At 40.2% G+C, this 26252-nt stretch overlaps 1 protein-coding gene across 2 annotated transcripts; it reads right to left on the reverse strand.

Annotated features, from left to right (window-relative positions):
- Window positions 1-2653: 2653 nt before the first annotated feature.
- kif5ba (kinesin family member 5B, a) lies at window positions 2654-26165 on the reverse strand. Of its 2 annotated transcripts, none has more exons than XM_037531050.1 (26): window positions 25814-26165; window positions 19407-19494; window positions 19206-19279; window positions 18836-18940; window positions 18452-18500; window positions 18248-18303; window positions 17605-17692; window positions 17249-17373; window positions 16272-16376; window positions 15919-16064; window positions 15633-15781; window positions 13351-13550; window positions 13196-13264; window positions 12607-12813; window positions 12220-12363; window positions 11708-11893; window positions 9748-9865; window positions 9355-9410; window positions 8179-8288; window positions 7599-7700; window positions 7362-7422; window positions 7133-7204; window positions 6835-6939; window positions 6362-6578; window positions 5412-5553; window positions 2654-4500 (listed from the first exon to the last, which is right to left on the reverse strand). In XM_037531050.1, the coding sequence occupies exons 1-26, from the start codon at window positions 25937-25939 to the stop codon at window positions 4497-4499; spliced, it is 2904 nt and encodes a 967-aa protein (XP_037386947.1). In that variant the 5' UTR covers window positions 25940-26165; the 3' UTR covers window positions 2654-4496. The 2 variants fall into 2 exon arrangements, with proteins under 2 accessions (XP_037386947.1, XP_037386946.1); XM_037531049.1 differs by having other exon boundaries at window positions 11708-11896; window positions 25814-26164.
- Between the last annotated feature and the right edge of the window lie 87 nt (window positions 26166-26252).

The following is a 26252-nucleotide window of genomic DNA, read 5'->3' on the forward strand; positions in this document are numbered from 1 at the left end:
CACACACAATATATATACACACACACACACCGGCCACTTTATTAGGTACAATTAATTACTCAATTGCTTGTTAACACAAATAGCTAATCAGCCAAATCACATGGCCGCAACTCAGTGCATGTAGGCATGTAGAGGTGGTCAAGACAACTTGCTGAAGTGCAGACTGAGCATCAGAATGGAGAAGAAAGGTGATTTAAGTGACTTTGAACGTGGTTGTTGGTGCCAGACGGGCTGGTTTGAGTATTTCAGAAACTGCTGATCTGCTGGGATTTTCACGCACAACCATCTCTAGGGTTTACAGAGAATGGTCAGAAAAAGAGGAAATATGCAGCGAGCGGTCAGTTGTGTGGACAAAAATGCCTTGTTAATGTGAGAGGTCAGAGGAGAATGGGCAGACTGGTTCGAGATGATAGAAAGGCAACAGTAACTCAAATAACCACTTGTTATAACCAAGAAATGCAGAATACCGTCTCTGAATGTTGAACCTTGAAGAAGATGGGCTACAGCAGCAGGAGATCACACCGGGTGCCACTCCTGTCAGCTAAGAACAGGAAACTGACTACAATTCGCACGGGCTCACTGAAATTGAACAATAGAAGATTGGAAAAATGTTGCCTGGTCTGATGAGTCTCGATATTCAGATGGTCGGGTCAGAATTTGGTGTAAACAACATGAAAGCATGGATCCATCCTGCGTTGTATCAACGGTTCAGGCTGGTGGTGGTGGTGTGATGGTGTGGGGGATATTTTCTTGGCACACTTTTGGCCCCTTAGTACCAATTGAGCATTGTGCTGCAGCCTACCTGAGTATTGCTGCTGACCATGTCCATCTCTTTATGACCACAATGTACCCATCTTCTGATGGCTACTTCCAGCAGGAATTATGCACCATGTCACAAAGCTCATATCATCTCAAACTGGTTTCTTGAACATGACACAGAGTTCACTGTACTCCAATGGCCTCCACAGTCACCAGATCTCAATTCAGTAGAGCACCTTTGGGATGTGGTGGAACAGGAGATTCACATCATAGAAGTGCAGTCAACAAATCTGCAGCAACTGTGTGATGCTATCATGTCAATATGGATTAAAATCTCTGAGGAATGTTTCCAACACCTTGTTGAAAGTATGCCACGAAGAATTAAGGCAGTTCTGAAGGCAAAGGGGGGTCCAACCTTTTACTAGCAAGGTGTACCTAATAAAGTGGCTGGTGAGTGTGTGTATATATATATATATATATATATATATATATATATATATATATATATAAACAAATAAACACACACACACACACACACATATATACTTCAATCCTCTGTAGAGGATGTGTTTACAAAATCAACAAAACAGGCAATCTGAACAGGGGCACCCAAACTTTTGTATAGAACTGCTCCTCTGCACCCTGCATGATTTTTCAGGCCTTTTTAGCCCTTCTTAAAACCAAGTCTCAGGCATGAGGCAGTAAGTATATTTGTAACCGTTTAATAGAGCAGCTTTGTGTAGCCGTCTTCAGATGTCTGGTTCCCATCACCACCACTGTAAACAACTCTGATTCAGTAAAGTTGTGTAGAACGGAGCATTTCACATCAAACCACCCTGAATGATGTTGAGACATCTTGATCATTTAATTATGCAGAAATTCTGAAAAAAAATCTATAATAAAAAAAACCTAAAGATTATATGTATTTGATCATTTTGTTTCTCTTTTCAGAAACGTTTATTATTAAGAGAAGTTATTCTAAGAGACTATACATCTAAGGTTTGATTACTGTTACCACCCCTGATCTACTGCACACGCAGAGTTTAGGTCCAACCCTAACCAAGTTTATATAAATCAGACACCTGAACAATTAGTAGGCCTTCACAATCAGGAACCTTTAGCTGATTAACTGCCATGTTAATAGTGATCAACAATATAATCATCTTTTCTTGTTCACTGCAAGCAACTATTAAAGTACATGCTAAAGTGGCCAAATTGCCAGGAAGGAAAGTCAGCCAATGTTTACAAATGAACCAACACTGGCTGTTGAAATGATGGACTACACCGTTTTCTATAGTTGCACAAAATCATGTGTAGAGTCCAGCAATTCTGCTATAATACATACTGAAAACAATAAGATATAAAAGGTAATAAACATCACTCAAAAGTTTTTTGCTGTTGTTTTCATGATAATGAGTCCCACTGACCGACATCGACTGCTTTCTCTGATTTACATTTGTTCACCTCAGCCCAGCCCACCCAGTTAACATTCTGCTTGTTGCAGCAAGAAAGAATTATACATCCAACAACTGTGGAAAATACTATGGTTGGCTTGAAGAACTGCGGTCATTTCATATGACTGATTATTTCAAATGATTGGACCGAAGCAACTAAGCAACAGCTGTGACTGGCCAACTGATGAGATCTGCTGTCACACCAGGAGCCGAGTAGGACTGCAGTTTGATAAACAGCAACAGAACTGGACACCCAGTCTGAAAAAGTCTGAGTTTGTGAGTGAATTTTGAAGGAGCTCTTGAGTGGAAAAGAAACATCATTATACAGCTTAAATAAATAAAAATAAATAAATTAATTAATCAATTAATTTAAAAAAAATCATACGCATGCAAATGCCAAACATCTCTCAATCGACGAACTGAAGACCAAGACCATGACATCACATTTGATCATAATTATTTAATCACACATACATGTACATCATGCAGTCCCTCCAGAAAAAGGTAACATCATTCTAGTCCATCCCCCCCGTCCCCTTCTCCTTCAGCATGAACCGTCCGTTTGTGCCCCTTTTTCTCTTGGAATGATCCAGTGCCTTTTTCCATTGGTCACTCCTCCTGTCAATTACTGATGGAGTTTCTCTTACACAGTAATAAAAGCAGCTAATTCTCTTCAAGCTTAACGCAAAATATCGTGACCGCTTCGATGAAGAGCCGATATCGGTAAATGGTAACCAGTTGGAAGGGAAAACCTGGGGCTAATACACAGGCAGTATTGCTGAAGGGCATAAATCAGCCAGGAGTGTCAAAATGAACACAGAAACCACAGCTAACAGCTAACTAGCTAACATTAGCTAGCTACTCATTTCAAGTCCCAGTAAGCAGAGTTGAGAACTTGTGAAGAAAATGGTTTTAAATCATTAGAGGCTTATGGCTACATAGAAACTGCAGGTGAGATTATGCTCATGTTACATTTATAGTGTCATTGGAATTGCTCGTTTTCTTTTTAGGATCAACAATACGGTCATTCAGTTCCCTGTTGTGTTGGGAATTGGTTTCAAGGGGAAAAAACAAACAAACAAACAAACAAACAAACAAAATCACAGTCTAAACAGGCAGCTGGTAATACAGTTACGTGGTTGGGGGTGGGGGTCAGCAAAGACCACACATTTGCCCAATAACCAGACTGCAGGCAGGAGAAAAAAGCCCAAGACTTCTGCTAAACCAAATGGCTGATTGGTAGCAGAAGCAGGGCGCCGTCAACGCGCAAGAACAGACATTTTAATAGGAATGGATGATGAACACAAACAAAAACAAAGACAACAGGTGGTTTGAGGACCGACTGCTCTGAATTTCTCATTCTCTTTGTCTGTATGAGGCATCACAGTGTGAGAATCATTTCACACTCCACTGTACCGAAGAGGATCTCCAGCCAAGTTCACTTTCTTTCTGAACGCACCATAAGCCTCAGTGATCATGCTTTAAAATTCATTTTAAAATGAATGTGTTCATCTATTGAGTCAAGTTTGATTATTCACCACTAGAGTCCTTTACCATCCCCCACCCCACCCTTTTCAAAAATCATTAAGTTAATTTCTTACAAAGTAAAAACCATCAACCATTATCTGCTTCAATATAACTGTTACAGTCACTCTCTATGTACAGCAGAACTGTAGTGGTAGATAGAAAGACGACAGAAATCTACTTCATATGTGCGAACGGCGCGTAACTTTTCTTGTCGGATCTCGTCTCTCAAGTTCCAGTCGCTAAACATCAATTACTCGGACCACAATGAGCCCAACAAGGTCACTGAATGTAGTGGAACCAGTGCGGAGAGCAGCCAAAGACGTGTGATCGATTATGTGCTGACGTGTTTGTTGCGCCTGATGAAACCGCTGTACTCGACCGTCTCGGCGTGGTGCAGGGCAGCATGAGACTGAGGACAACTAACGGCAAGAGAGAAGTTAACCAAGGTACATTCAAAACTGTTCAGCGTTGTAGCCTGTTTTGCTTAACTTGCTTTGCTTATTTCTTATTTGTGGTGGTTTGTGTGTGTGTGTGTGTGTGTGTGTGTGTGTGTGTGTGTGTGTGTGTGTGTGTGTGTGTTTTTGACAGAAGAAAAAAATAATATGGGGGGAGTGGAACTGTACAGCCCATGAATAATTATATTTAAAACTCTTCCCTCGTGCGCATGTGGGAGGGATCGTGTTAATGGAATGAAAGGGTTCCATGGTGACATCTGCATTCTGCATCGTCCGTGGTGAGCAAGCAAAGTCCTCATCTTCAACTGATTGGAAAACAAGAAAAGGGAGGGGGGGGGGGGGACCCACAACAATCTTGTTAGATCCTGTATTTTCCTTTTCTCACATTTCAGTCTAGTCATTAAATATCCCACTGTCATAACTGTAATGGTACCTCTTAACATATTTTACATACTGCAAGATAAAAAAAAATGTTACTTCAAAGCATGCTTGAACTTCAAATTATTTCAGAAATATGAAGCTTAATATTACTACACTATGTGTCCAAAAGTATCCAGAAACCCCTTCTAATTAGTAAATTCAGCTACTTTAAAAGATGCACCCATCGCTCATGCAGGCATCCAACAGACTGTCTAATCTCCATAGAAAAGCATGGTCAATAAAAAGGGATCTGAAGCAGCTGCACATAAGCCATGGTCATAATGCCTAATGCCAAGCAGTGGAACTGTTATCTGGAGTGATGGAGATTTATCCAACGCTTGTGAAGAGTTGGAGTGGTGTTTGTGATTCAGAACTAAACCATCCAACATCAAGTCAGTCACTGGAGAGCCAAGATCATTAGTGGCTGTTTTAATTAGTATGGCTATTGCTACTGAAGTATAGATACTGCCATGATTTTTGCTTGCATTTTTATTTGTTGACCTCATTCATCATTGCTTTCAACTTCCTTTCTTGTTCTCAACCTCTCTTTCGGTCAATAGTAAGGGTCTGTCTGAAACTCCAGTTTCTATTTGCTACATCACTTGTCAGCCACACATGACAGACAATCATGACACTCAATAGGTGGGATCAGAGGGGTCGTAGTTCACTTTGGGTTTTTTCGTGCTTCAGCAAGTTTCTGTCCGAGCATTTTGCTACCTTTACCACTAGTCTTATAAAATCTCAAACTGGCTTTTGTTTAATTTCATTAACGTCAAAGCTTTTAAACCTCACAAACCTCTTCTCTTGTTTGTTGGCTCCACCTCCTCTGATAGCAGCTGGTTGGCTGTTTTGGAAGAGGCCGCCACCCCCACTTCCACGGACTACGTTAGGGTGGGTGGGAGAGGCTACAGGAGGCTGTCCCGGGCGGATGGGTTTAGCTGAGAGAGAGAGCGAGAGAGAGAGCGAGAGAGCGAGAGAGAGAGCGAGAGAGAGAGATTGAGATTATGTGATTATCTGCTGGTGTGTATGGATAGAAACTTGTCACTTGGACAAGTTTCACTTTATTCACAATCAGCAACAGGCTGGTTCATTTCTATGTTGGCCTACAAGTTCTAACTTTACAATATAAGTAATGTGAACCAGCTGAGTGGATGTTCTCAAATAGACCAATTGTGACCATTTTTACTATTCAAAAATTCCAAGGAGAAGTTGTTTTATATTTTGTCATTCATGCCAAGTTCTTTTCTCCACAACTGAGCCCAACCTGTATCAATATAAAATAAAGAAAATGGTATTCCAGTAGCTTCATGAAAATTACGTAGCGGTACGTAGAAACCTTCACAAGCATCTAAAGCTTGTAAAATATGTGTGAAACACGTCCTTTAAAAGTTTTTCAGTGAAAGCTTTGGTAAATTTTGTAGTAGCAAAACTATATTATAGAAGGAGCCTGTTAACCCATTGGCTATCTGCCAATCTGGTTGTTAAACTGCATAACCCGCTTAAAAATTTGGTTTTGTTTATGCCTGCAGACATATGTGCATTCATGCTAGAAATGTGCTGGGACCCGGCTATTAAAACCATGGTAGTAAATTAGTAGAATGTCATGTTCTCTCTAAAAATTATGGTCTTATTAACTAACTAACTGACTAACTGACTGACTAACTCACTAACTCACTAACTAACTAATTAATTAATTAATTAATTAAAGGAACCATCTGACCTTATCATAAACATGAATGCACTTACCTATCTGTGCAGAGTGTCCGCGACGGGCCATGTTCTTGGCTCTCACTGCCTCTTTGATGCGGTCCACCTCCTGTTGATAGCGTTTACGGTCACGCGCTGCATTCTCTTTGGCTTCCTTTAATGCAGACTCCAGAGCCTTCACCCTCTCAGCTGTTGCCCGCAGACGCTTCTCCAGCTTGGGCAATTCACAGCGCAAATCTGCGTTATCTCGCACCAGCTACATAGAAAAAGAGAGGCTAGAATGAGTCACAGTACATTTTTGTTGGAAGGATTAAAAGGAGAGACTAATTAGCAGATAACAAATAAGCTATGTTTTATATTAGATACAAAATATACAGGTTAAAATAGGCAAAATAAGAAATTAAGATAAGAAATAAAATAAGAAATAAGAAAATAACAATTTCGTAATATACATGGAAAGTACTTCACGCATGATTATGCTCAGATGTGTGTGCGTCACGTGCATATTTTACCTGTTTGTGAACCTTGGTGAGTTGCTCTAGATTGTTCTCCAGGAAAGAAATCTTCTGTTTCTGTGCAGCGCTGCCACCAGTGTCATCTGAGTCCATCTCAGCACTCTGAATACATGCATGCAAACACACACACACACACACACACACACACACACAAACAAACAAACTCCATTACCCTATAAATAAAGACACCTCTAATAAAAAATTGTAATACTTCTGAATGAGCAAGTTAATTACTTAGTATTAAGTATAACTGATAGTGGCTAAAAATAAATGAAACTGTTTGAAACATTAATACCTTTTTCACCCTTGTCGCAAGATCTTGAACAAAGAGTTTTCGAAGGTTATGAAGAGTCTGTAGTTCTTTGGCCTAACAAACAAATGAAATGCACATTTTAGTGAGTGTCATGCTGACAACTTTTGCTTGAATTTTTGTTTTTACTTGTAAGATTTTTCATCACATCATCCTCATCATGACATACCCAAAAAAAAACAAAAAAACCCCCACAACAAGCAAACAAACTCACCACTGTCTCCTCCAAACCCTTCAGGTCCTGCCTGGCCTGCTCCCTACGGTCCTGCATCACCCTGTTACACAGCACACACACACAAACACTTAAGCTAGTAATAAACCCACAATACACACCTTTTCTATTTTTTACAGCATGCTGCTTTTCATGAAGCTAATAACACAAGCCTGAAACCTCCATTATATCAAATGAAGCCATACACTAGTTAAATGATAACAGCGTTTGTGATCATACGTGAGTTCGTGCAGTTTGCGACTCTTCTCCTGATCAGCAGATTTGAGTTTCTCATGTTCAACCCTCAAACGCTCCTGCTCCAACATGATCTTCTGATTCAGACTAGAGAGAGAGAGAGAGAGAGAGAGAGAGAGAGAGAGAGAGAGAGAGAGAGAGAGAGAGAGAGAGAGAGAGAGAGAGAGAGAGATTCACTGATGAGAGGAGACAGTATACATTCATGCACATTTTTTGGTTCAAGTTTTCTAAGTCTGACCCCTACACTGCCCCCTAGAAACCAAGTGATGTAGTTTCTTGTGTGTCTGAGAGCACAAGAAAGGAAAATAGAGAATGGCCAAAAGAAAGAGAAATAAAGAAACAATGAGAGATAGAAAGATCAAATACATGAGAAAGAGAGTGCAAGAGAGGAAAAAGGTGCGAGAGAGCGTGAGAGCACGAGAGTGAGGCTAAAACAAAGGGAGAGAGATAAAATCAAACAGAACGAAGTACAGAGCGCATGAGTAAAGAGAGCAGAAAGAGAAAAATGAAAGCTTGCAAAAGAGCACAGACAGCAAGGAGGAAAGAAAGAAAAAGAAACACATACTCCTGCAGTTCTGTGATTAGTTTCTCTTTGCTGTCCAGTTCATCTCTGAGGCTGCTGATCTGTTTCTGGTGGGCTTCTCTGTGACTCTGAATCTGTTTCTCTACCGCCTCCTACACACACACACACACACACACACACACACACACACACACACAAAACAAAAAAAAAAAAAATCACAAGGAAGCCAGGGAATATCCCAAAACTAAATTCTGATGAGTGTAACAATTTACAAAATTCATAATTGTATTTGATATAGAATTGTTTGATATTTGATAAACACAAAAAAAAAAATTCTATAAGGAGTGCCTGAAAACTGGAGCCCCGGACTAATGTTTCCACTCAACATTGCATAAGACCAAAAAAAAAAAACCCCCCACTATGAGACCATTTTTGCCTGATGCATTCAGACTGGTTTCTAATCAGCACAGAAGCACTAACCAAAAACTCTGACGTGCCTATGAGCTAATATACAAGCCACAAGCTAACAGGCTAGCTATGCTATGATACAACACATTCTATTGTTACACCCCTATTAAAAGACATGTTATAAGAAATATTAACTTTCATACTTCATACATGTTTCTTACACATGCACTTACATGTTTTTCTTCCTTATTTGTTTAACTGAACATTTAATTTTGAAATGCATTATTGTTCTGGTTCAGAGAACATTTCACAGGATACAAAACAGCAATAAACCGCATATATATTAACCACGTGAGCTTTTGAGAACGCTTGATATATATATATATATATATTCCAGGGGTCAACAATAACAAGTGCCCGGATGTTTGGGGCAAGTAAAACGTGATGTCAGCAGCCCCAAAAATCAAGTTCATGTTGGGGTGGGGGCCACAATGTGTTAACAGAACTTCTCAAACTCATTCACGTCAACATTGAACATAAGCTACTAGTGCACCTAGACCGCTGGACATGTTCATACAAAAGGATCAACAGTGAAGTTGATTCCATGCTGCCTGAGTTAGTAACAACAGCATTTCACATGGTTCAAAGAGTTGGACCTTTATATAGATATAATAAATAAAATCTATAAGTTAATAAATATACAAAGTCTGCAATCGGCTTTTAACACTCAAATGTACCCCCAAATATCCCCAACCCAATCTGAATTTGATGGATATTCAAATTTCATATTTTGACAGAACTGTTCCTTACCTTCACCTCATTGGTGCTGTGTATCTCGTTCTCCTTTTCCAGAGCATGGACTTTCTCTGAACACACACACACACACACAAAATCATGGCTCTGAAGGTGGTGTGTATTTTGTGCCACCAAAGATTACTCAGTTTACTTTAATTCAATCAAATGTGATTTTCTTTTGTTACTTAGTCTACTGTCAGTAGGTCACAGGTCTCTAATATCCTATAACCTGCTGTCAGTACACCAAAATCTTATGTAGAGCATTATAAGACATCACCACACTTGTCTGAATGAATGTGACCAAACTGAGTAAGTAGGCACGTATCTAATTGTAATTTCTATATCTCTAGAATGTCAGCTCTTCAACTGTATGTGTAGATCATGTACATGTATTTGTGTTTGTTGTACCCTGAGCACTGATTTTGACCAGCTCTTCATTGAGTAAGTCCACATTCTCCTCCAGCTGCCGCTTCTTCTGTTCCACATTCTGCAGATACTCCGTTAGAGACTTTATCTTTGCCTCATGCTAAAGGCACAGCAAGAGAGAGGGGACAGACAAAGACACAGCAAGTGAGTTGGGCTCCTGCCTTTCTTTTTAAATTCCCTCTGGACAGTGCTATATTCCAACGATGCAAGGAAACAGTTATCTTCCTCAGTTACAGCTGATATGAAGTGTAAAATCTTACATACTTTCCAGTCACTTTTCCTGCACTGATATTACCAGTTTCCTTATACTTAACATATGATTGCAATACCAGAATCATTGGGTAAATTCAGCAAAAGAGGACCCTCATGAGAGCTGCATACTTTTAATTTGTCACAAGCCTTTCAAATGTAAATGTATTAAAACTGTACTGAGTAATTTCATTTGGATAAACCTGACTGTTGAACAGAGCCTGGCACCGTTTTGCACTAATTTACTATGACCTACTGACAGTATACTAAAATCTTATGTACAACAACAAAATAATTTATCACGTTTAACTGAATGAACAACCATTAACTGAAACAGCTTAATCTTTTAAGAGTAAGAGCTGAGGACTTTGGCACATTCCAACCCCTGACAAAGAACTTCAGCTCCCTGACTAAATGTACTCAAACTGCTCTATATACTCTACCATACACTAGTCATTCTGTACTCTCTCTTTTCATTATGCCCCCTCTCTCCACTGATCCATCTTCAAATGTCAACTGTTCTTCATTCATGCTGCCTTTTCTTTCTGTGTCCTCTGTGCCTTTGTCATTCTGGTTTACGTGTCATTTCGCTAAACCCGAAAACGTCAGAATTGCAGGACCAAGTCTATACATAAGATGATTCCACAAAAAAAAACATGTAATAGACTGTAGGCCAAAAACAATACTTGTAATTGCTCAGATCAGATCAATGCCTGCAGGCTTTCCAATGCCAAACCATACAGATGGCACTGATAAGGAAGGCAATTATATTATTATTATTATTATTATTATTATTATTATTATTATTATTATTATTATTAGGCAATTATACCAAGGTCTTCATTAGCCAGTAAATACCAGTGTTTGCCCAGTAAAAACTTTGCAAGACAGCCAACTTAAAGTGCTACTGGCTCACCAGTTAACTAACAAATAAACAAACAACCTGTAAACTTGTAAATAAATAAAATCCTGTGGTGATGGCCCAGTTGTTGTTTTGGGGAACAGACTGTCACCTGGAGTACCGCCATTTAACAGACGACGAAGCGTAAGGAAACTCAGTGTTTCCACTATATTGGGGCTGGAGGGGGGGACAGTCTGTCCTGCCAACACTGCTGATAAAATATCCTAAAGGAAACACTGCAAACCTATGCAGCCCTGCACACAGACATTTTACTTCAGCTCCACGTCATGTTGCAACGTTATATATCCATGACAGGTATGTCATGAATGTAGGACTATACGCACGCACGCACGCACGCTAGGTAAACACTGCAAGTTAAAAGTCACAGAAAGTTAGCTTGTATGTCCTCATTCCAACAACTAACACACACTCAGAGAGGTAAAACAATGTAGATTTTATGAACGTTAACACCAGTGACTGAAATTTTACTCATGTCTTTTTAACCCAGCTGATTTGTCGGCCCACTAAGCATGTGGTTGGTGGAACCAGACTGGTTTCAGATTATAAAAACACACCCATAGTGATGATGCTGAATGACTAGGACCCAGATATTTACATTTGATTGGCTCCAGAAACAAAGAACAATCCAGCATGAAGCTTATTTGTCCCACTTGCTGAATTCACCCTGCTGTTCGATTACCAAAACTGGTTTCACAGTGTTCTCAGTGTAGTATCCAAGAACTGATGTGGTTGAAGAGGACGAGGAGGATGAAGACCAATACAGTAGGTTACCTGGGAGATCCGTAGTTGGCAGGCAGCAAGCTCCTTCTCATTTTCATCCATTTTCTTGTTGCTCTCTGACTGGCTGCTCTCGAGTTGCTTACAGCGCTTTACCATGGTCTTCACCTCTGACTTCAGCTTGCTGATGTACAGCCTGGCCACAGTGAACTCCTCATCAATCATACCACTACCCTCATGCTGCTGTAAACAGTGAAATAGAGTTTGTCTTATACATAAGCCTTTTGAATTCACAGTGATGCAGAAGAGCAGCATTAGAAATGTGGTTCCCTCATTTGGGGGGGACGGGGGGAGGGGGCTAGCTGCTTGCTTTGTTTTTTTTAACCACCTTGGGTCAGAACAAGTGCTCTGATACAATTTACAAATTTAAAAATAGTCAAATTTCCTACCCTCTGCATAATGCATAACCTGCCAAACGTATTGCTAGCTAGGTCTCACATGTTAAGTGATGATCTCAACTCTTGACGTTTTTTTTTTTTTTTTTATAGACAGAAGGAGCTCATCACCTTGACGTCATTGCTGCCCACAGCAATGCCGATCTCAGCCAGGTCCTTTAGCAGAGATGACATCATCTCAGTCACTCTCTTTTTCTGGTGATTAGTCATCTCCTTTAGCTTCTGCAGCTCTGAGTCTATGGACATCAAGATGGTCTGAAACAGACAAAGAAAGCATAATTTCTACATGGTTACATTTTCTGTAATGGTTTAGCAGTTTATAAAGTCTGTTTTAAACCCACCTCTACAACACCTGGAAAAGCTCACTTGTTTCAATCATAACCCCTTACTATCACACCTCTTCAAGTTAGTCTGAAGCAGACTAAATAAACTAATGACGCATTTCAAATAAAGTCAGAGCAGAGCGGTTCTCTCATGCATGTACACAAACACTCTTACGGATTTCTGGTTAAGCTCCTCGCTGAGGGCTTCAAACTCCTTGGTCTTGTCTTCCACCTCCTGGCTCTTCTGATCGTAATTGACAGCAAGCTCCTCCAGCGCCTGCAGAACTTCCTTCACCTCCTCCTTAGAAGCCTCATTCTCCAGCTGAAGACGTGTCAGCTCCGCCTGCAGATTATCATGGTCCCGCCGTGACGAGCCTAACAGCTGCAACATGTTTAAGAAAAATGAATAAAACACGTTTTTCGTGATTAATGATTGCGTAATAAGGCACACAAAAAAGGACAGTTAAAATGTGCTATACTTAGGGGTGACCAATCTTATTCACAAGTGCCGATGTGGCTGCATGTTTTCAATCCACTAAGCAGAAGCACACCTGAATGTACTCTGTTCATGAGTTGGTCTCAGTCTCAAAACAACAGATCAGTTGCATAAGGTGAGATCAAGCTTGGCTGGAGTGAAAAACTGGAGCCACACTTGACTCCTGCTACTGATATTTACTTCTGTGAAAAATCCTTGGGGCACTGAGTGGATAAACACCACAGATCATGACATTGCACACAAGGACAACACGCATACAAGGACCAACCTCCTCCTGATCCAGCATTTGTTGTTTGAGTTTCTCTACCAGCTGGGACTGCTGATTAATCTCATCATCCTGGAGAGAGAAAAATAAACAGAGGAGGATTAATGGAGTACAGAGGAAAAATAGAGGTGTGGTCAGTTTAGATGTACATTGCGCACCTTGTCATCCAGCTGCTTGTAGAGTTTAGCGAGCTCTGCCTCACACTTCTCTCGCTCAGCATCAGTGAGGCGGACCCCAGGAACTGCGGGCACTCCCGGTGTAGAGGCTGGTTTATCATTATTCACAACATTATCCAGAACCAGAGCATCTGTGTTAGCCTTCTCCTTATCATACTGTTCCTCCACAGGAACTGTCTCACCTGTATGACACATACAGACAAACATTAACACACAGGCACAGGAGAGGAAAATCTCAAGACTATACCCCAAGCCCAAGGCACTCCTACTATTACCCCCCCAAAAGGTGGCAAAAAACTTAAACTCAACAGCTAGGGCTGAATAATGCATTACAAAGGCCTCTTTTCATCCCACGGTTGAGCCAACAAGCTCAAAGGGCCATACTGCGCTGTTCTGAGCTGGTTTGAACTCATAAGACAGGTTACAGTTTCTTTCCATTTGCTGCACCGTTAGCTGGAACCGAGCCTGTACTGTGGCGGGTGGCACCTTTATTCCGCTAACTAGGCTAGCACTAGCTTAGCCAAGCAAGTTACAACCAAAAACACAGCAGAACAGTTTTTAATGTGACCGTCATCCTTCATGTGACTGCTTTCTCAGTAATGAGTCATCTACACTTGTATAAACCAAGTGCCAGTTGGGTTCGAACCCATACTGTAGTGTGTGGCACAGTTTAGATCTGCTGCCCACTAGCCAATGTACAGGGTGGGCCATTTATATGGATACACCCAAATAAAATGGGAATGGTTGGTGATATCAACTTTAGTTTTTTCAATGGGAAGAGCATTTCTTCTGCAGCGTTGCTATCAGTGTGTGAAGAGCGGGAGCATTGACAATCCAACGCAATGGGCAGCACTTTGAACACATTATATAAGTGGTCAGAAACTTGTAAATAACTCATGAAAGAATAAAGTTACGTTAAAACCAAGCACACCATTGTGTTTCTTGTGAAATTCTCAACAAGTCTGATGTGTCACACGACCCTCTCCCCATTGAAAAAACTAACATTGGATCCAAAATGGCTGACTTCAAAATGGTCACCACCCATCTTGAAAAGTTTCCCCCTCCCAGATACTAATGTGCCACAAACAGGAAGTTAATATCACCAACCATTCCCAATTTATTTGAGTGTATTCATATAAATGGCCCACCCTGTAGAGAGCTGCTAACTAGAGAGGAGCCAACTAGCATTAGGCAGATCCAAACACCATGGAACAGGTTTAGTCACTCAAACACCAGCCACTCGACTTTCCTTAGTTTTGAGTCTTGATTATCTACACCCGTTCTGCGGTGAGCAGAACTGTTAGCATGCCAAGCTAATATTAACCAGTTCCTCTCTCCTAGTCTGAAGTGACATTTAACATTTAGCAATAGGTATTAAATGGTATGACATTTACTGACTAATGATCAGATAAATGAAAGCCTTGGTGACTGCATAAGCAAAGTGAACTTATCCAGGGGTGTAATGACGCACGTTTTCAAGTTCAACATGATTTTTGAGTCTACAGAGCTCTAATACAAACAGATTGGTTTGGCTCAGAAAAACTAACTTTATTTTAGGACAAAAGATTGCAAAGCAGCAGATTCTAGTAAAAAATGAGGATCTCAAAACAGTGCAAATGACCTACAAACAGCGCGAAAACCTGAACTGCCTCATAAAACCTTATGTTGCACATCTCAACCTGCACAAAAACATTAGTAAACATGTCACAGAGAGCACAAAAATATATAAAATCTGTGCAAAATCTACCAAGTCTGACACGAAGCATTTTTCCATGTTCTCCATGAAAGACAGTAAATGCGTGCCAGAGGGGTGCATTGGTGATACAGTTTTATGTTTCAATACACTTTCAAATATTTCTTTTTTCTCCAATTCCAATACTGTACTAAAATCATTACAGCATTATTCATTTATACTCTAACCTATCTGTATTTTACTTCTCATGCATAACTCATTGGAAGTAGATCAATTCTATCAAAAGTATAGAATGTATTGAATTTGAGAAGTTGTTACAGTGTTGCTTGGAAAAATAAAAGTCAACGATTTATCTTTCAAAAACAGAAAAAAAAAAATTTAAGAAGCACACTATGTATGTATGTATGTATGTATGTATGTATGTATGTATGTATGTATGTATGTATGTATGTATGTATGTATGTATAAGTACGCATTGGATTCCTTTCATAACTACAAAATTACACTTGTATGTATGTGTAATTTTATAATATGTGTAGAATAATAAGTGGTTAATGAGCACATTTCTCACCATTCCTCCAGCGGTTGAGTTCATTCTCCAGCCATGTGATGGTGTTACGCAGGACCTTGTTTTTCTCTTTCTCTCTTTCATACTTCTTCTTCCACTGTTCTGCTGTCAGCTCCACGTTCACACACACAGTGTTCTTAATTGTCTTTGCTCTAGACACAAAGATTTTTTGTTCCACTTTACTTTTCAACAAATGCACAAGACTGTATTACGCACCAGTACCCATCGAGAAGAGCATATAAAGTCTATAAAGCAGCGTAACGTGTAAAGTGTGTGTGTCGGTTTTCACCTCTGTCCAAACATGAGTGTTGATTTAGTCTCCGCCTCATTAAAGCTTGAAGGGGAACAGCAGATGACAATGGTGGTCCTGCAGTTCCCACCAAGAGAGTCCTGCAGGATCCTTGTCATCTTACTGTCTCGGTAGGGAACATATGTCTGAGAGAGCGAGAGAGAGAGTGAGAGAAAATGAGCCCTCTTACAATCACCAAGCTCCTCAAAAGACAGTAGATAAAACAACTAATCAAAACCTAATTGTGACATTTTGTTAACATTCCTTGACATGAAACTGGACAAAATGGACTGCTTCAGATATAAAAGTGAAATATATATTTTAGTGTGGGTGTAGAGAAGTGCAAGACTGACCGATCCCTCAGCCAATGCTGAGATGACGTTTCCCAGGGAGGAGAGAGATTTGTTGATGTTTTTGGCTTCATCCAAAACAGCACCTTCAGCTCCTGTTTTACTGACCTGTCAAAAAGGACAAAAGTTCAGTGCAGCTCTACAGTCCAGACACGCTCAAAACCAGATAATTCAATACTGGTAAAAGCACATTAAATGGGCAAAACAATGGAGAAAATACAGTAATGAGCAAAAGTCAGACTACCTTAAAATTAAATTGAAAAATAAATTATAGTTGAAATGACCATCAAACAAGTTATTAATTTTTCAGAAGATATTTTTGAGGAGATTAAATGTACGACAATCCACTTGCGTGAGGAAGAAGTCAGAGGACAAAAAACATTGTTAACAGATAAAATGAGAATCTCAGCCATGCAAAAGCTGGTAGGTCACAGTCACAAGTTTTTAGCTTTGACAAAAAACATAAAAAGAAGAAAATTTGCAAATCATAACAAAGAAGTGGTGGGTGTCCCCAGAACAGACTGGCCACCTCAGTGCCCAGACCTTAACATTACTAAATGGGATAACCCAAAATGCAACCAACTTCTACAAATTAACTTTGGAGGTGTGGAAAAGTAATCCTGCAGATTTCTTTAAAAAAATGAAAGCAGGTCTCCTAAAAAGAATGAGAAGAATGGAAGCTACAATAAAAGGTAAAAGGGGACACATTAAATACTGAACATGCATCTTATTTAGTCACTAAAACTTCTGTGCAATTGTCTGACAAATTTGTTTTGCGTTTCCCCCCCTTATGCTGAAAAAGAACAAGCACTTGAAAATGAAAAACAAGGGGTGGTCTCACACTCCTGCACAGTACTGTTACTGCAGACATTTCAGACTCAGAAGATTGAAGCAAGCACCCTTGGTTTGCTTTCACTGTAATGGTGCAATATTTAGTATATGGTGTAATACATGAAGACTACTCCTCAGGGGGTACACACCTTCTCACTACCTGCCAGGTCCACCAGGTATAGTTTGCCGCTGAGCTTCTGCTCTGTCTGAGTGTTCTCCTGCTTTACATTTATCAAGAAGATGCTGTGACTCCTGGAACTGTGCTCATTCATGTCTGAGACACACACACACACACACACACACACACACACACACACACACACACACACACACATACACACATATTACTTATGGATAACATTAATGAGAATAGTACAGATATTGTGGTGAGGGAGTTACTTCGGATATACTTGTGTTTGGCAGGTACTAAATAACACTTAAGAAATTGATGTTGAAGGTTTGTAAAGGGCATGTTCAAAATGTGACTAGGTTTGTGTGTTCATACTTGTCACTGCTACATGTCTGTTGGATTTGCCCTCGTCAATGGTATCCATCACCTCTTCTGGACTACACACAAATCGCTCAGTGCAGCCCTGAAATTCCATCAAAATAAGATTCGTCAGCACTTAAAGGTTAAATGCTTTCAGATAAATGTTCAAACAGCACAACACCAAACATTACAAATTAATAACTTTTTGGATTTGGGTCCACAGTTTAGTTCAGCCCCCACATTCACACTAAAGTTAAGAGTGCTTGAGATAGGACAGCTTTTTTTTTTTTTTAAACTAGGTATGTTAAAAGGGAGTCAATCTGAACAGAGGTAGCTTACACATCTTAAAAACACAGAAACAAAATCTGCCTGTTTACTTCTAAGAGGCAAAGACAGGATGAAGAACAATCATTTAAAAAAAATAATTGTGTCTGTTTTTGGTACATAAATCAAATGTTGCAGGCATAAGAGAAAAAACAAATTACAAAAAAACAAAAGTACAAGAAATATGTAGGATTAGGGCCCTTTAACAGTGTAACTTAGGTGAGTGTTGGGTGTATGAAAAGACCAATAACCAGATTAAAGTAGTAAAAAAAATAAAATAAAAAAAAATAAAGGGTGATGTGCAATTGGTGATCATGAAAACCCTGAGACGTACCTTGACATAAGGAACTCTGTTTTTGTCTTCATGTACAGACAGGTTAGTCTTTGACACTGAGACAAAAGACAAATGACAACACAGACAGACAAAGAGAAAAAACAAAAGTCACTTGAATGCACTACATTCTGTTTTATGATTATATAGCATCAGTCATTTTTCAGGAATCACAACATATGGAGAAAAGAACGGCAAGAGACTCACCATCCAAAAGGTCCCGGATCTTATCCAAATAAATCTCAAAATACGAAACCTGCCATCACAATAAATCACACATTACAACAAGGTTCCAAAAAGAAAGAAAATAAATATTGATGGCCTTTATGCAAGTTTTGAAAATGTGGATAAAAAATTGCAAAAATGTCTAAATGTTGGGAAGAAAAAGAAAAGTTGTGTTTAACGTTTGGATGATGTGGTTTATCGAGAGAGAGAGACAGAGACAGAGACAGAGAGAGAGAGAGAGAGAGAGAGAGAGAGAGAGAGAGAGAGAGAGAGAGAGAGAGAGAGAGAGAGAGAGAGAGAGAGAGAGAGAGAGAGAGAGAGAGAGACAGAGAGAGAGAGAGACAGAGAGAGAAACAGAAAACTTACTTTGATATGAAACTCCAAGTTTTCATCCATGGAGTAAATGTAGTTAAAAATGTCCTGCACTATCCTGGGAATGATTCCCATTGCGTCTGTGTCATGGAGATTACCCTGGAGGCAAAAAAAAACAAAAAAGACAAAACATCAAGCATAGTGCAGGAGCTGGTGTTAGTATTCTTCCCTGGTAGAATGATCACACTCACACACACACACACACACACACACACACACACACACACACACACACACACACACTTTCTAAGCTCATATCCTCTTGGGTTTTGGGCCTGTTAGAACATTCAATTTTTATTTAAAAGAAAGAACAGACATGCTACATCAATACTTCACACCTTTCCTTCCAAACCTCATTTCTTACCTCCATTGTGTGCGTTTTGCCTGAAGATGTTTGCCCATAAGCAAAAATGGTTCCATTATAGCCATCCAACACATCTGTAAATTAAGACAGATCATATTTACATCCTTGATCCTTTAAGTACAGAATAAATTATATACAAGTCCAGTGAAACTTTTCAATAGACAAGACTGTACCACTACAGTCCACAATGGGAGCATGTACCTTTAACAATCTTCTGAGCACAAGCATTATACACTTGCTCTTGAGTCGTGACGGACTGGAGAACTCTATCAAACATGTATGGTTTACCCTGGAAAAAAACACATACACATACACAGAATGAGTAAATTCAACAAAGAACACAGAAAAAGCAGCTCCTAAACATCTCATCAGAATGAAAAAGCATTTGTAAAGCCCATTTCTTTAATCTACATGCTAATTCAACTTGATCTTTTCTTTTTTTGTCAATGAAACAGCAATGAAAAATAATCAGCAGCAAGAAGATAGGTCTTAAACATGACTGCTGTGAAAGACAATAAAACAGGATTACAGTTATACAGAGTTGTATATATACACTGAACAAAAAATGAGTGAGCACTAAGGTCTGATTTGCATACACACTTCAACTTACTGTCAACTTCTTTTGATCTGTTTATGCTGTTTATGATTAACTACAGGCTCCTGCACAAACTGGTGACTGTCAAATAAACAGCAACATGGGTCACTGTGATTTTTTCTTTGGTGGGCTTGCTTTGGGCAGGGCTGTCTTAGAAGATGCTGACTTCAAGTGGGCCCCCAAACAGAATTAAGGCGGGTTTTTTGTCAGCAGCTACTTACCACAGCTCCACTTCAGGCACAGTAGTTGAGTTTTTGTAGTTTGTCAGTCCATTTGAAACACTTTTCAGGATTTTTTTCCCAAATCTGACTTGGTCATCAAATTACAAACCTATAAGATGACCGAGACAATCTTAGTCTCTTGTTAATATTACTACTATTGATATTATAACTTTCAAAATAAACATGGCAGGACCATGTCATTTAAAATACTGCTATTCCTACATACTGAAATGCCACCCCAGGCAAAAACATGGTTTCTATATTTGCATTAGACCCATCCTCGGCTGTGATGGGAGTCTTCACAGGCCTTTGTTTTCTCCTCCCACACATATAAGGACAAGGCTTCATTTTCACAGTGTAGCAGTTTCTACCACTGAACTTTCCTGTTCTGCCTTTTGGGCAAGGCAGATTTGTTATATAAAAACAGCCTGCAGGCTTTGATTGGTTGTTAGAAGGACACTCAGCTGACACAGTGTGTAGGAACAAACAAACCCATGACCAATAAAAAGACTGGGTTTATTCACACACTCACACCAAAGTAAACAAGCAATGTTTTAACTGATGCCATGCAGCAAACTTCTCTTCCTTTCTGAAACTTTCTACCTTAAACTTCATTAAACCCCCTAAAGTGCAATGGTCCTCATGTTGCATGTGGGCCAATGCTTCAATTCTTTTTTTCTCATAAGTACATAATTTACACTTTAGTTTCATAGTTACCACTTAGTAATACATAGTATTGAAAATTAATAATATTTATAGTACCTGATAATAACTACACAATTTAAGGGGCTAGAGAGGATTACATATAGTTGACCTGCATATCTACCTACCTTGAACAACTGTTGGAGGTGGATTTTAATACACTACTTAAATTGAATTTTCCATGACCATCATGTGTACATTACGCCAGTATTGACGCCCTGTAAACACAAGCCTTCCTTGAAAACAAGCTTTTGTGTTGAATGAGATTTTCCTTAATTGTCAGCTTCCCATAGATACTTTCCTGAATATTTACACATCATGTCAACAGCACTGGGGCTGGGGGAATATACTGGAATGCTGCAGTGTTTAAAAGCAATGAGGATATTTCAACATTGTGACACGTCAAATTTGCATTCTCCATCCGAACAACCAAATAAACACACCCTACACACTTCTATAAAAGAGATGCTCATTGATTGGTGGGGTGAAACTCACAGACAGCTGGCCCTCGAAGGAAGAGGGCAAAAATCAGAGTCAGGAAAAACCATCAAAAAACAAAGGCTAAGCAACAGCCAAGAGCCACAAATAACACCGGACACATTTGATTTAGGCTTTCACTCTAACAGTAGTCACTTAACTTTGCACTTTGAGATATTCTCTAAACAGGTGTCATTTTAGCATCAGTAAGCTGGAACCAAGCTGACGCTAAAGAATGCGGTGCATCTGTCCTGCTAACAAAGCTATTGTTAACGCTACGGTGCCAAACACCACAGAACAGGTCTTAATTCAACTTTGTCACTCATGCACCAATAACTTGACTTTTGCTGGTGTTTTATCACCTACATTTGTTTCAGCAGAGCACCAGTTAGTCGGAGTCAAATCTGTTCTGTGGTGTATGGCACTGTTTGGATCTGTAGCCTGCTCACTAACCCAATGTTAACAGTACGCGTCCACTGCATGGAAATGTCCATTTCCTTCAACAGGGTCTGGCCGCAGACATGCACGCTCAGCCAGATGCACTCTCAAGCCCCAGTGATGTTACATGCACATGCACTCTCTGCCACAATGGCAGAAACAGCCCAGTGGAACGGTAACTTTTGGCTGCTGTTGCTTAGCGACAATCACTTAATTCAGTTTTGCCCATAACTCGGCTAGAGAGTTACATTTAACGTACCTTCCTGATAGAAAAGATCACAGAACCCATTAAAAATTTCTGTTGGTTCCTGGTGGTTCTCAGTAGTTGCTAGTGGTTTTCTGTGTTTTCCTGATGGGTTGATATCACAGTGTAAAGGATTCTGATCATTTAATCAGGTGTTTTAGGACTAATTCCATATACATTTGATCATTTCCTAATGGCCTCTAATGGCAACCATCAAGCCAATTCCCGTTGGGAAGCAAAACCATCAGGTTTTTACTCCTAACGGCCCTGCGAACAGTTAAGTTGTGACAACGTAGTGTTTTGGTTCCCACAATGTTGTCTGCAATGTAATTTTCCTAAGTTATGAACGTTGTCCGAGAACTTTCTAGGAGGTTGACAAGACAGCAAAAGTAATCTGTCCTACATGGACAACCTCCTAGAATCCCTAATAAGTTCAATTTTAATCCATATTTCATATAGTTTTTGATACCCTCTTTCATGAGTTTTAGCAGTAAATTTTTAGCCGTTTTTGTTTTTTTCTGTGAATAAAAATGACATTCGTGTCTTAATGTCGTAGTAGAGTTTATTTTGAAAGTTTCCATATTGAATTACCTTTATTATCGATATGGCAATGTTGATATACATTCAGTGTAGCTCTTGTTGCCCAGCAGTTCACTGTTCCTCATAAAACTAACAAAAACACTGTCATGGCAGAGCATGCACTGACATCATCAGTAGGCTGGCGGTGCATGCCAGGCTGAGAGTGCATGACTGCAGCCAGACCCTTCTCATTTCCTTCAGCAGCACCTCACTGCTGGAGGGGTGTGTCTGTCAAGAACGCAGGATGCAAAAGAAACTGTCAAACAGCCATGGACTTTAAATAACTTCTCTCCTCAACTAAACTACGTATGTAAAGTTTAAAAGCTCAGTAAAGTTCAGTATATGGTGGTCGGCTACACAGGCCGTCAACCAACAAAACAGATGCTCCTAGCTTGCTATAACTGCAATTTGCTACTGTCTATTGACCCAACATGAACACTGACAGTGTTAGAGGCTTTCGGCTTAGGTATGTATTTTACTTTTGTATTCAGTCGGTTCTGAATGGTATACAATGGGGGATTCAGACACAGCAGTTATTAACTTTATTTCCATGTAAACTATGTAGGCACAAACTCGCTATGCACAGACAATGACTGCCTGGTCAGCGCTACGCGCAATTTGCATGAAGCCACGTGTCATGTTTGCATTACTCACTATTCCACAATCGCTTGCTCACAACCATTTTTGCTACACCCTGATGAAAATGAGTGGGGAGAAATTTCCAATAACAAACTTGTGAGAACTGGACATGCACGCCAAGTTATCCAATCAGGCTACAAAATAATAGAACAGGTTCGACTTTGCCTTTCTGTCCCTTCAGTGCCAACTGCCTGCCTTCACTGAAGGCGCAGGTTTGAATCATTATCATTAAACTCGTGCCAGTGCTTTAGTTACCCAGACTCAAACATATCTGTGAGCAGAGCTGTTATCATGCTAGCTAGGCTAATGCTAACCAGCTCTTGTGCTGTAGTTAGCAGCTAAGATTTATCAAATGATGCTTTAAAAATTGTGCGGTACATTCATTCAGTGACCATGTAAGCAAATAAAACCTGATTATTGTAAATAAAGGTTACTCCATTATTTATAAATGTCTCATATTGGTCAACAACAGAAGCCATTTTCCAAAAGATAATAAAAATCTGCTTGGCATCCACATTACAGGTATGACTCACTGGTGTTCAATGTCTTGTAGAAATTATCACTAGACATTCAGTACAAAGTTTAGAAGCCACAGAGTTGTGTGCATATGAACAGAAGAGGCCATTAAGTAAGTATATCAGTAAATAAGTAAAATTTGTTCATTTAACATTTAAAACCAAAGTGCTTTACAATTAATGGACAAAATTTGTCCCATCATTAAAAGGCTGACTGACCGCATCTCTGAATATTCATGCAGTAGCTCTGACATGTATATGACTCTAAACGCTCACAGTATAGAAGGATTTTAACAGATGTGTTCTGGCCTTTATTTGGACAGCTGAACCTGCCATCATCCCAGTTCTCAAATATGCTATTCACAGGGAAGAAATCTCTAGTGATCCTGCATGCAATAAACACCTTGACTGATATTCTGGTGGCAGGCCTCTTTTACAGTGGACCTTTGGTTTGTTTGTAAATGCCAAAAGTCACGTATATAACACTTCATATTGCAGCTCATTGTTAGGTTGAATACACCAGGTGGTTAAACAGTAAACTCAACTTCTCTCTGTTCGGTTTCTTGTTAAAATCATTTTGTTGTGTCATCTAGAATGGAAATTAAGCATTGGTTTGTAAGAGCATTATAAATGCGACTTCACTCAGCTGCTGTAGTGCATTTTAAAAGTGGGAAAAATGGCACTTCCCAGTTTCTGACAGCAAACACAACAGAACGTCCCTTCCAGTCTTATGTAGCCTTCAAACTAAACTACTTACCACTAAACATGATCTCAGGGAACAGTGATCAAGAATTCATAAACAAAGTGTTATTTCTTTAAAAAAAAGGGGGGTGGAAAATACATGAAAGAGCAAAATCACTCTCATTCAACTGGATCTAGCACAGCGCAGTGTGGAAAACACTGAACAAAAATAGTCTTCACAGTTTTTGACAGTTTACTGGCCTTTTTTTTTTCTTCTGTTCCAACTGTTCCGAGCAAATGTCTGGAAAACTAATGCTGTGACAGGTCTTGTATCATGAATCTAGTTAATCAGACTTGCCATGCATCTAAATTTGTATTTTTATTTTATTGTTTTTAACATTTAGCCAAAAGCGTAAAATGACGCTACCTACAACTACGGTGATCTGCTTCTGTGCTCGGACTAGTGCTGTCAATTCGCTGCCACACCACACACCATCGCATGACATGCCACCGAGGAAATCTTGAATTATATATTAAAAGACACATACTTGGGTTTGTATAAATTCAGATGCCTTTTTACTTTCCCTCATATATATTTCTGGCCCCACTCTTCCACTTTTAATTCAGTAATACTTTGACAAAATCTCATACGGACGAAGTCAGTTAAATATTATTTCTCTCTACTGGCGAAAAAAAATACCTCGATATTGAAGTGAACAGGAAGTAGCTTTAATGTTTTAAATAAGTTTAAGGGTTTAAAGGTGGACATGACTCCTGCTTCTCGTGCTGAATCACTTTCAAAATGTCATATTTCGGGAGTTCTGTATTTGCGGCACGTTGCTGTATAGCTACTGTTGCTATTAAGCAAAGGAAAATGTTAAACAGAAACTAGAAAACCCGAAGAAGGAATCAGATCCTGGATCCTCTCCGGACTGATGAGCTTAGCGGTAAACAGGAGGAGAGAGGTGCGCCGGGGCCAGACAGCTACAGGGAAAATCTGCTGTTTATGCGAACGGCTGCTGACTCAAAGCAGAGCCGATATACCTGTTCACTGACCTTTTGAAATCACAGATGGTTAGCTGTACACCACCTGTGTTTTATTCCAGCTTCTCTAATTTGCCACAGTGGGCCAGTTTGACTGTCAGACCCTGAAACAACAGACACTGCTTAGTTAGCCGGACTAGCTAACGCTAGCTATGTCGGACGGTTTTGCTAGCTATGAGTAAATGAAAAATATCAAAACTGGTCTCCTGGTTGTCGCTGCTCTGTGTCCCAGTAGTCATTCTCAGACACGCAGCTGTCAACAACGTGTTGTGGGCCTTTATACACCTTTTCCCAGTGTATGTGGACCAGCACCAGCTAACTCAGTGGAGCAGTTCGCGAGCTAGCGCAGCGCTGTGGGTGGACGGCTAACGCTAGCGCGACGCTGCCCGTCATTTTAGCCACATCGGAAGCTCCTGAGCCCAGAGGCCCACATTAACACTCGACTGGACAAGACACAAACGCGTTCGGCTCACCGCAATGACCACCGTGTCCTCCCCCTGGAACTTCGGGATGTACTTGTCCCCTCTTTCCACCTCCGAGTTGTTCAGTGGCCTGAAACGGCACATTACTTTGATGGTGCACTCCGCCGGGTCCGCCATCTTCCACGATTACGGAACGGAAAAGAAAAATCACGCAGAGGGAACCGAGCCGACGGCGAGCCACCACCCTGAGGGAGACCTGCCCGGCCAAACTCGGCGACAACGGGTGAGTCCTCGAAGGGGTGTCGGCACAGATACACGCTTAGGCCGGCGGAAGACGGTCACTTCCCCCAAAACATGGCAGCCATGGTGCCGGCTCGGTCTGCCCCGTCAGTGGGGCAGTTATTAAACAGGCGCTGACGTCACCGCCTCAACCACCGCAGGCAGGGCAGCAGAACCAGAGTTCCTTATACCCTGTAGATGTGAACCTCTC

Source organism: Pygocentrus nattereri, chromosome 19, assembly GCF_015220715.1.
Source record: "Pygocentrus nattereri isolate fPygNat1 chromosome 19, fPygNat1.pri, whole genome shotgun sequence".
Classification (NCBI taxonomy): domain Eukaryota; kingdom Metazoa; phylum Chordata; class Actinopteri; order Characiformes; family Serrasalmidae; genus Pygocentrus; species Pygocentrus nattereri.

Bases quoted from the DNA above. Each gene is read 5' to 3' on its own strand.
- kif5ba (XM_037531049.1), bottom strand. From the start codon at position 25,939: ATGGCGGACCCGGCGGAGTGCACCATCAAAGTAATGTGCCGTTTCAGG. The intron at 18,941-19,205 runs GTAAGAAATGAG...TTTTGCCTCCAG, and splicing joins GCAAAACGCACACAATGGAG to GGTAATCTCCATGACACAGA. The intron at 12,364-12,606 runs GTAAGAGTGTTT...TGTCTGTTTCAG, and splicing joins AGGAGCTTAACCAGAAATCC to ACCATCTTGATGTCCATAGA.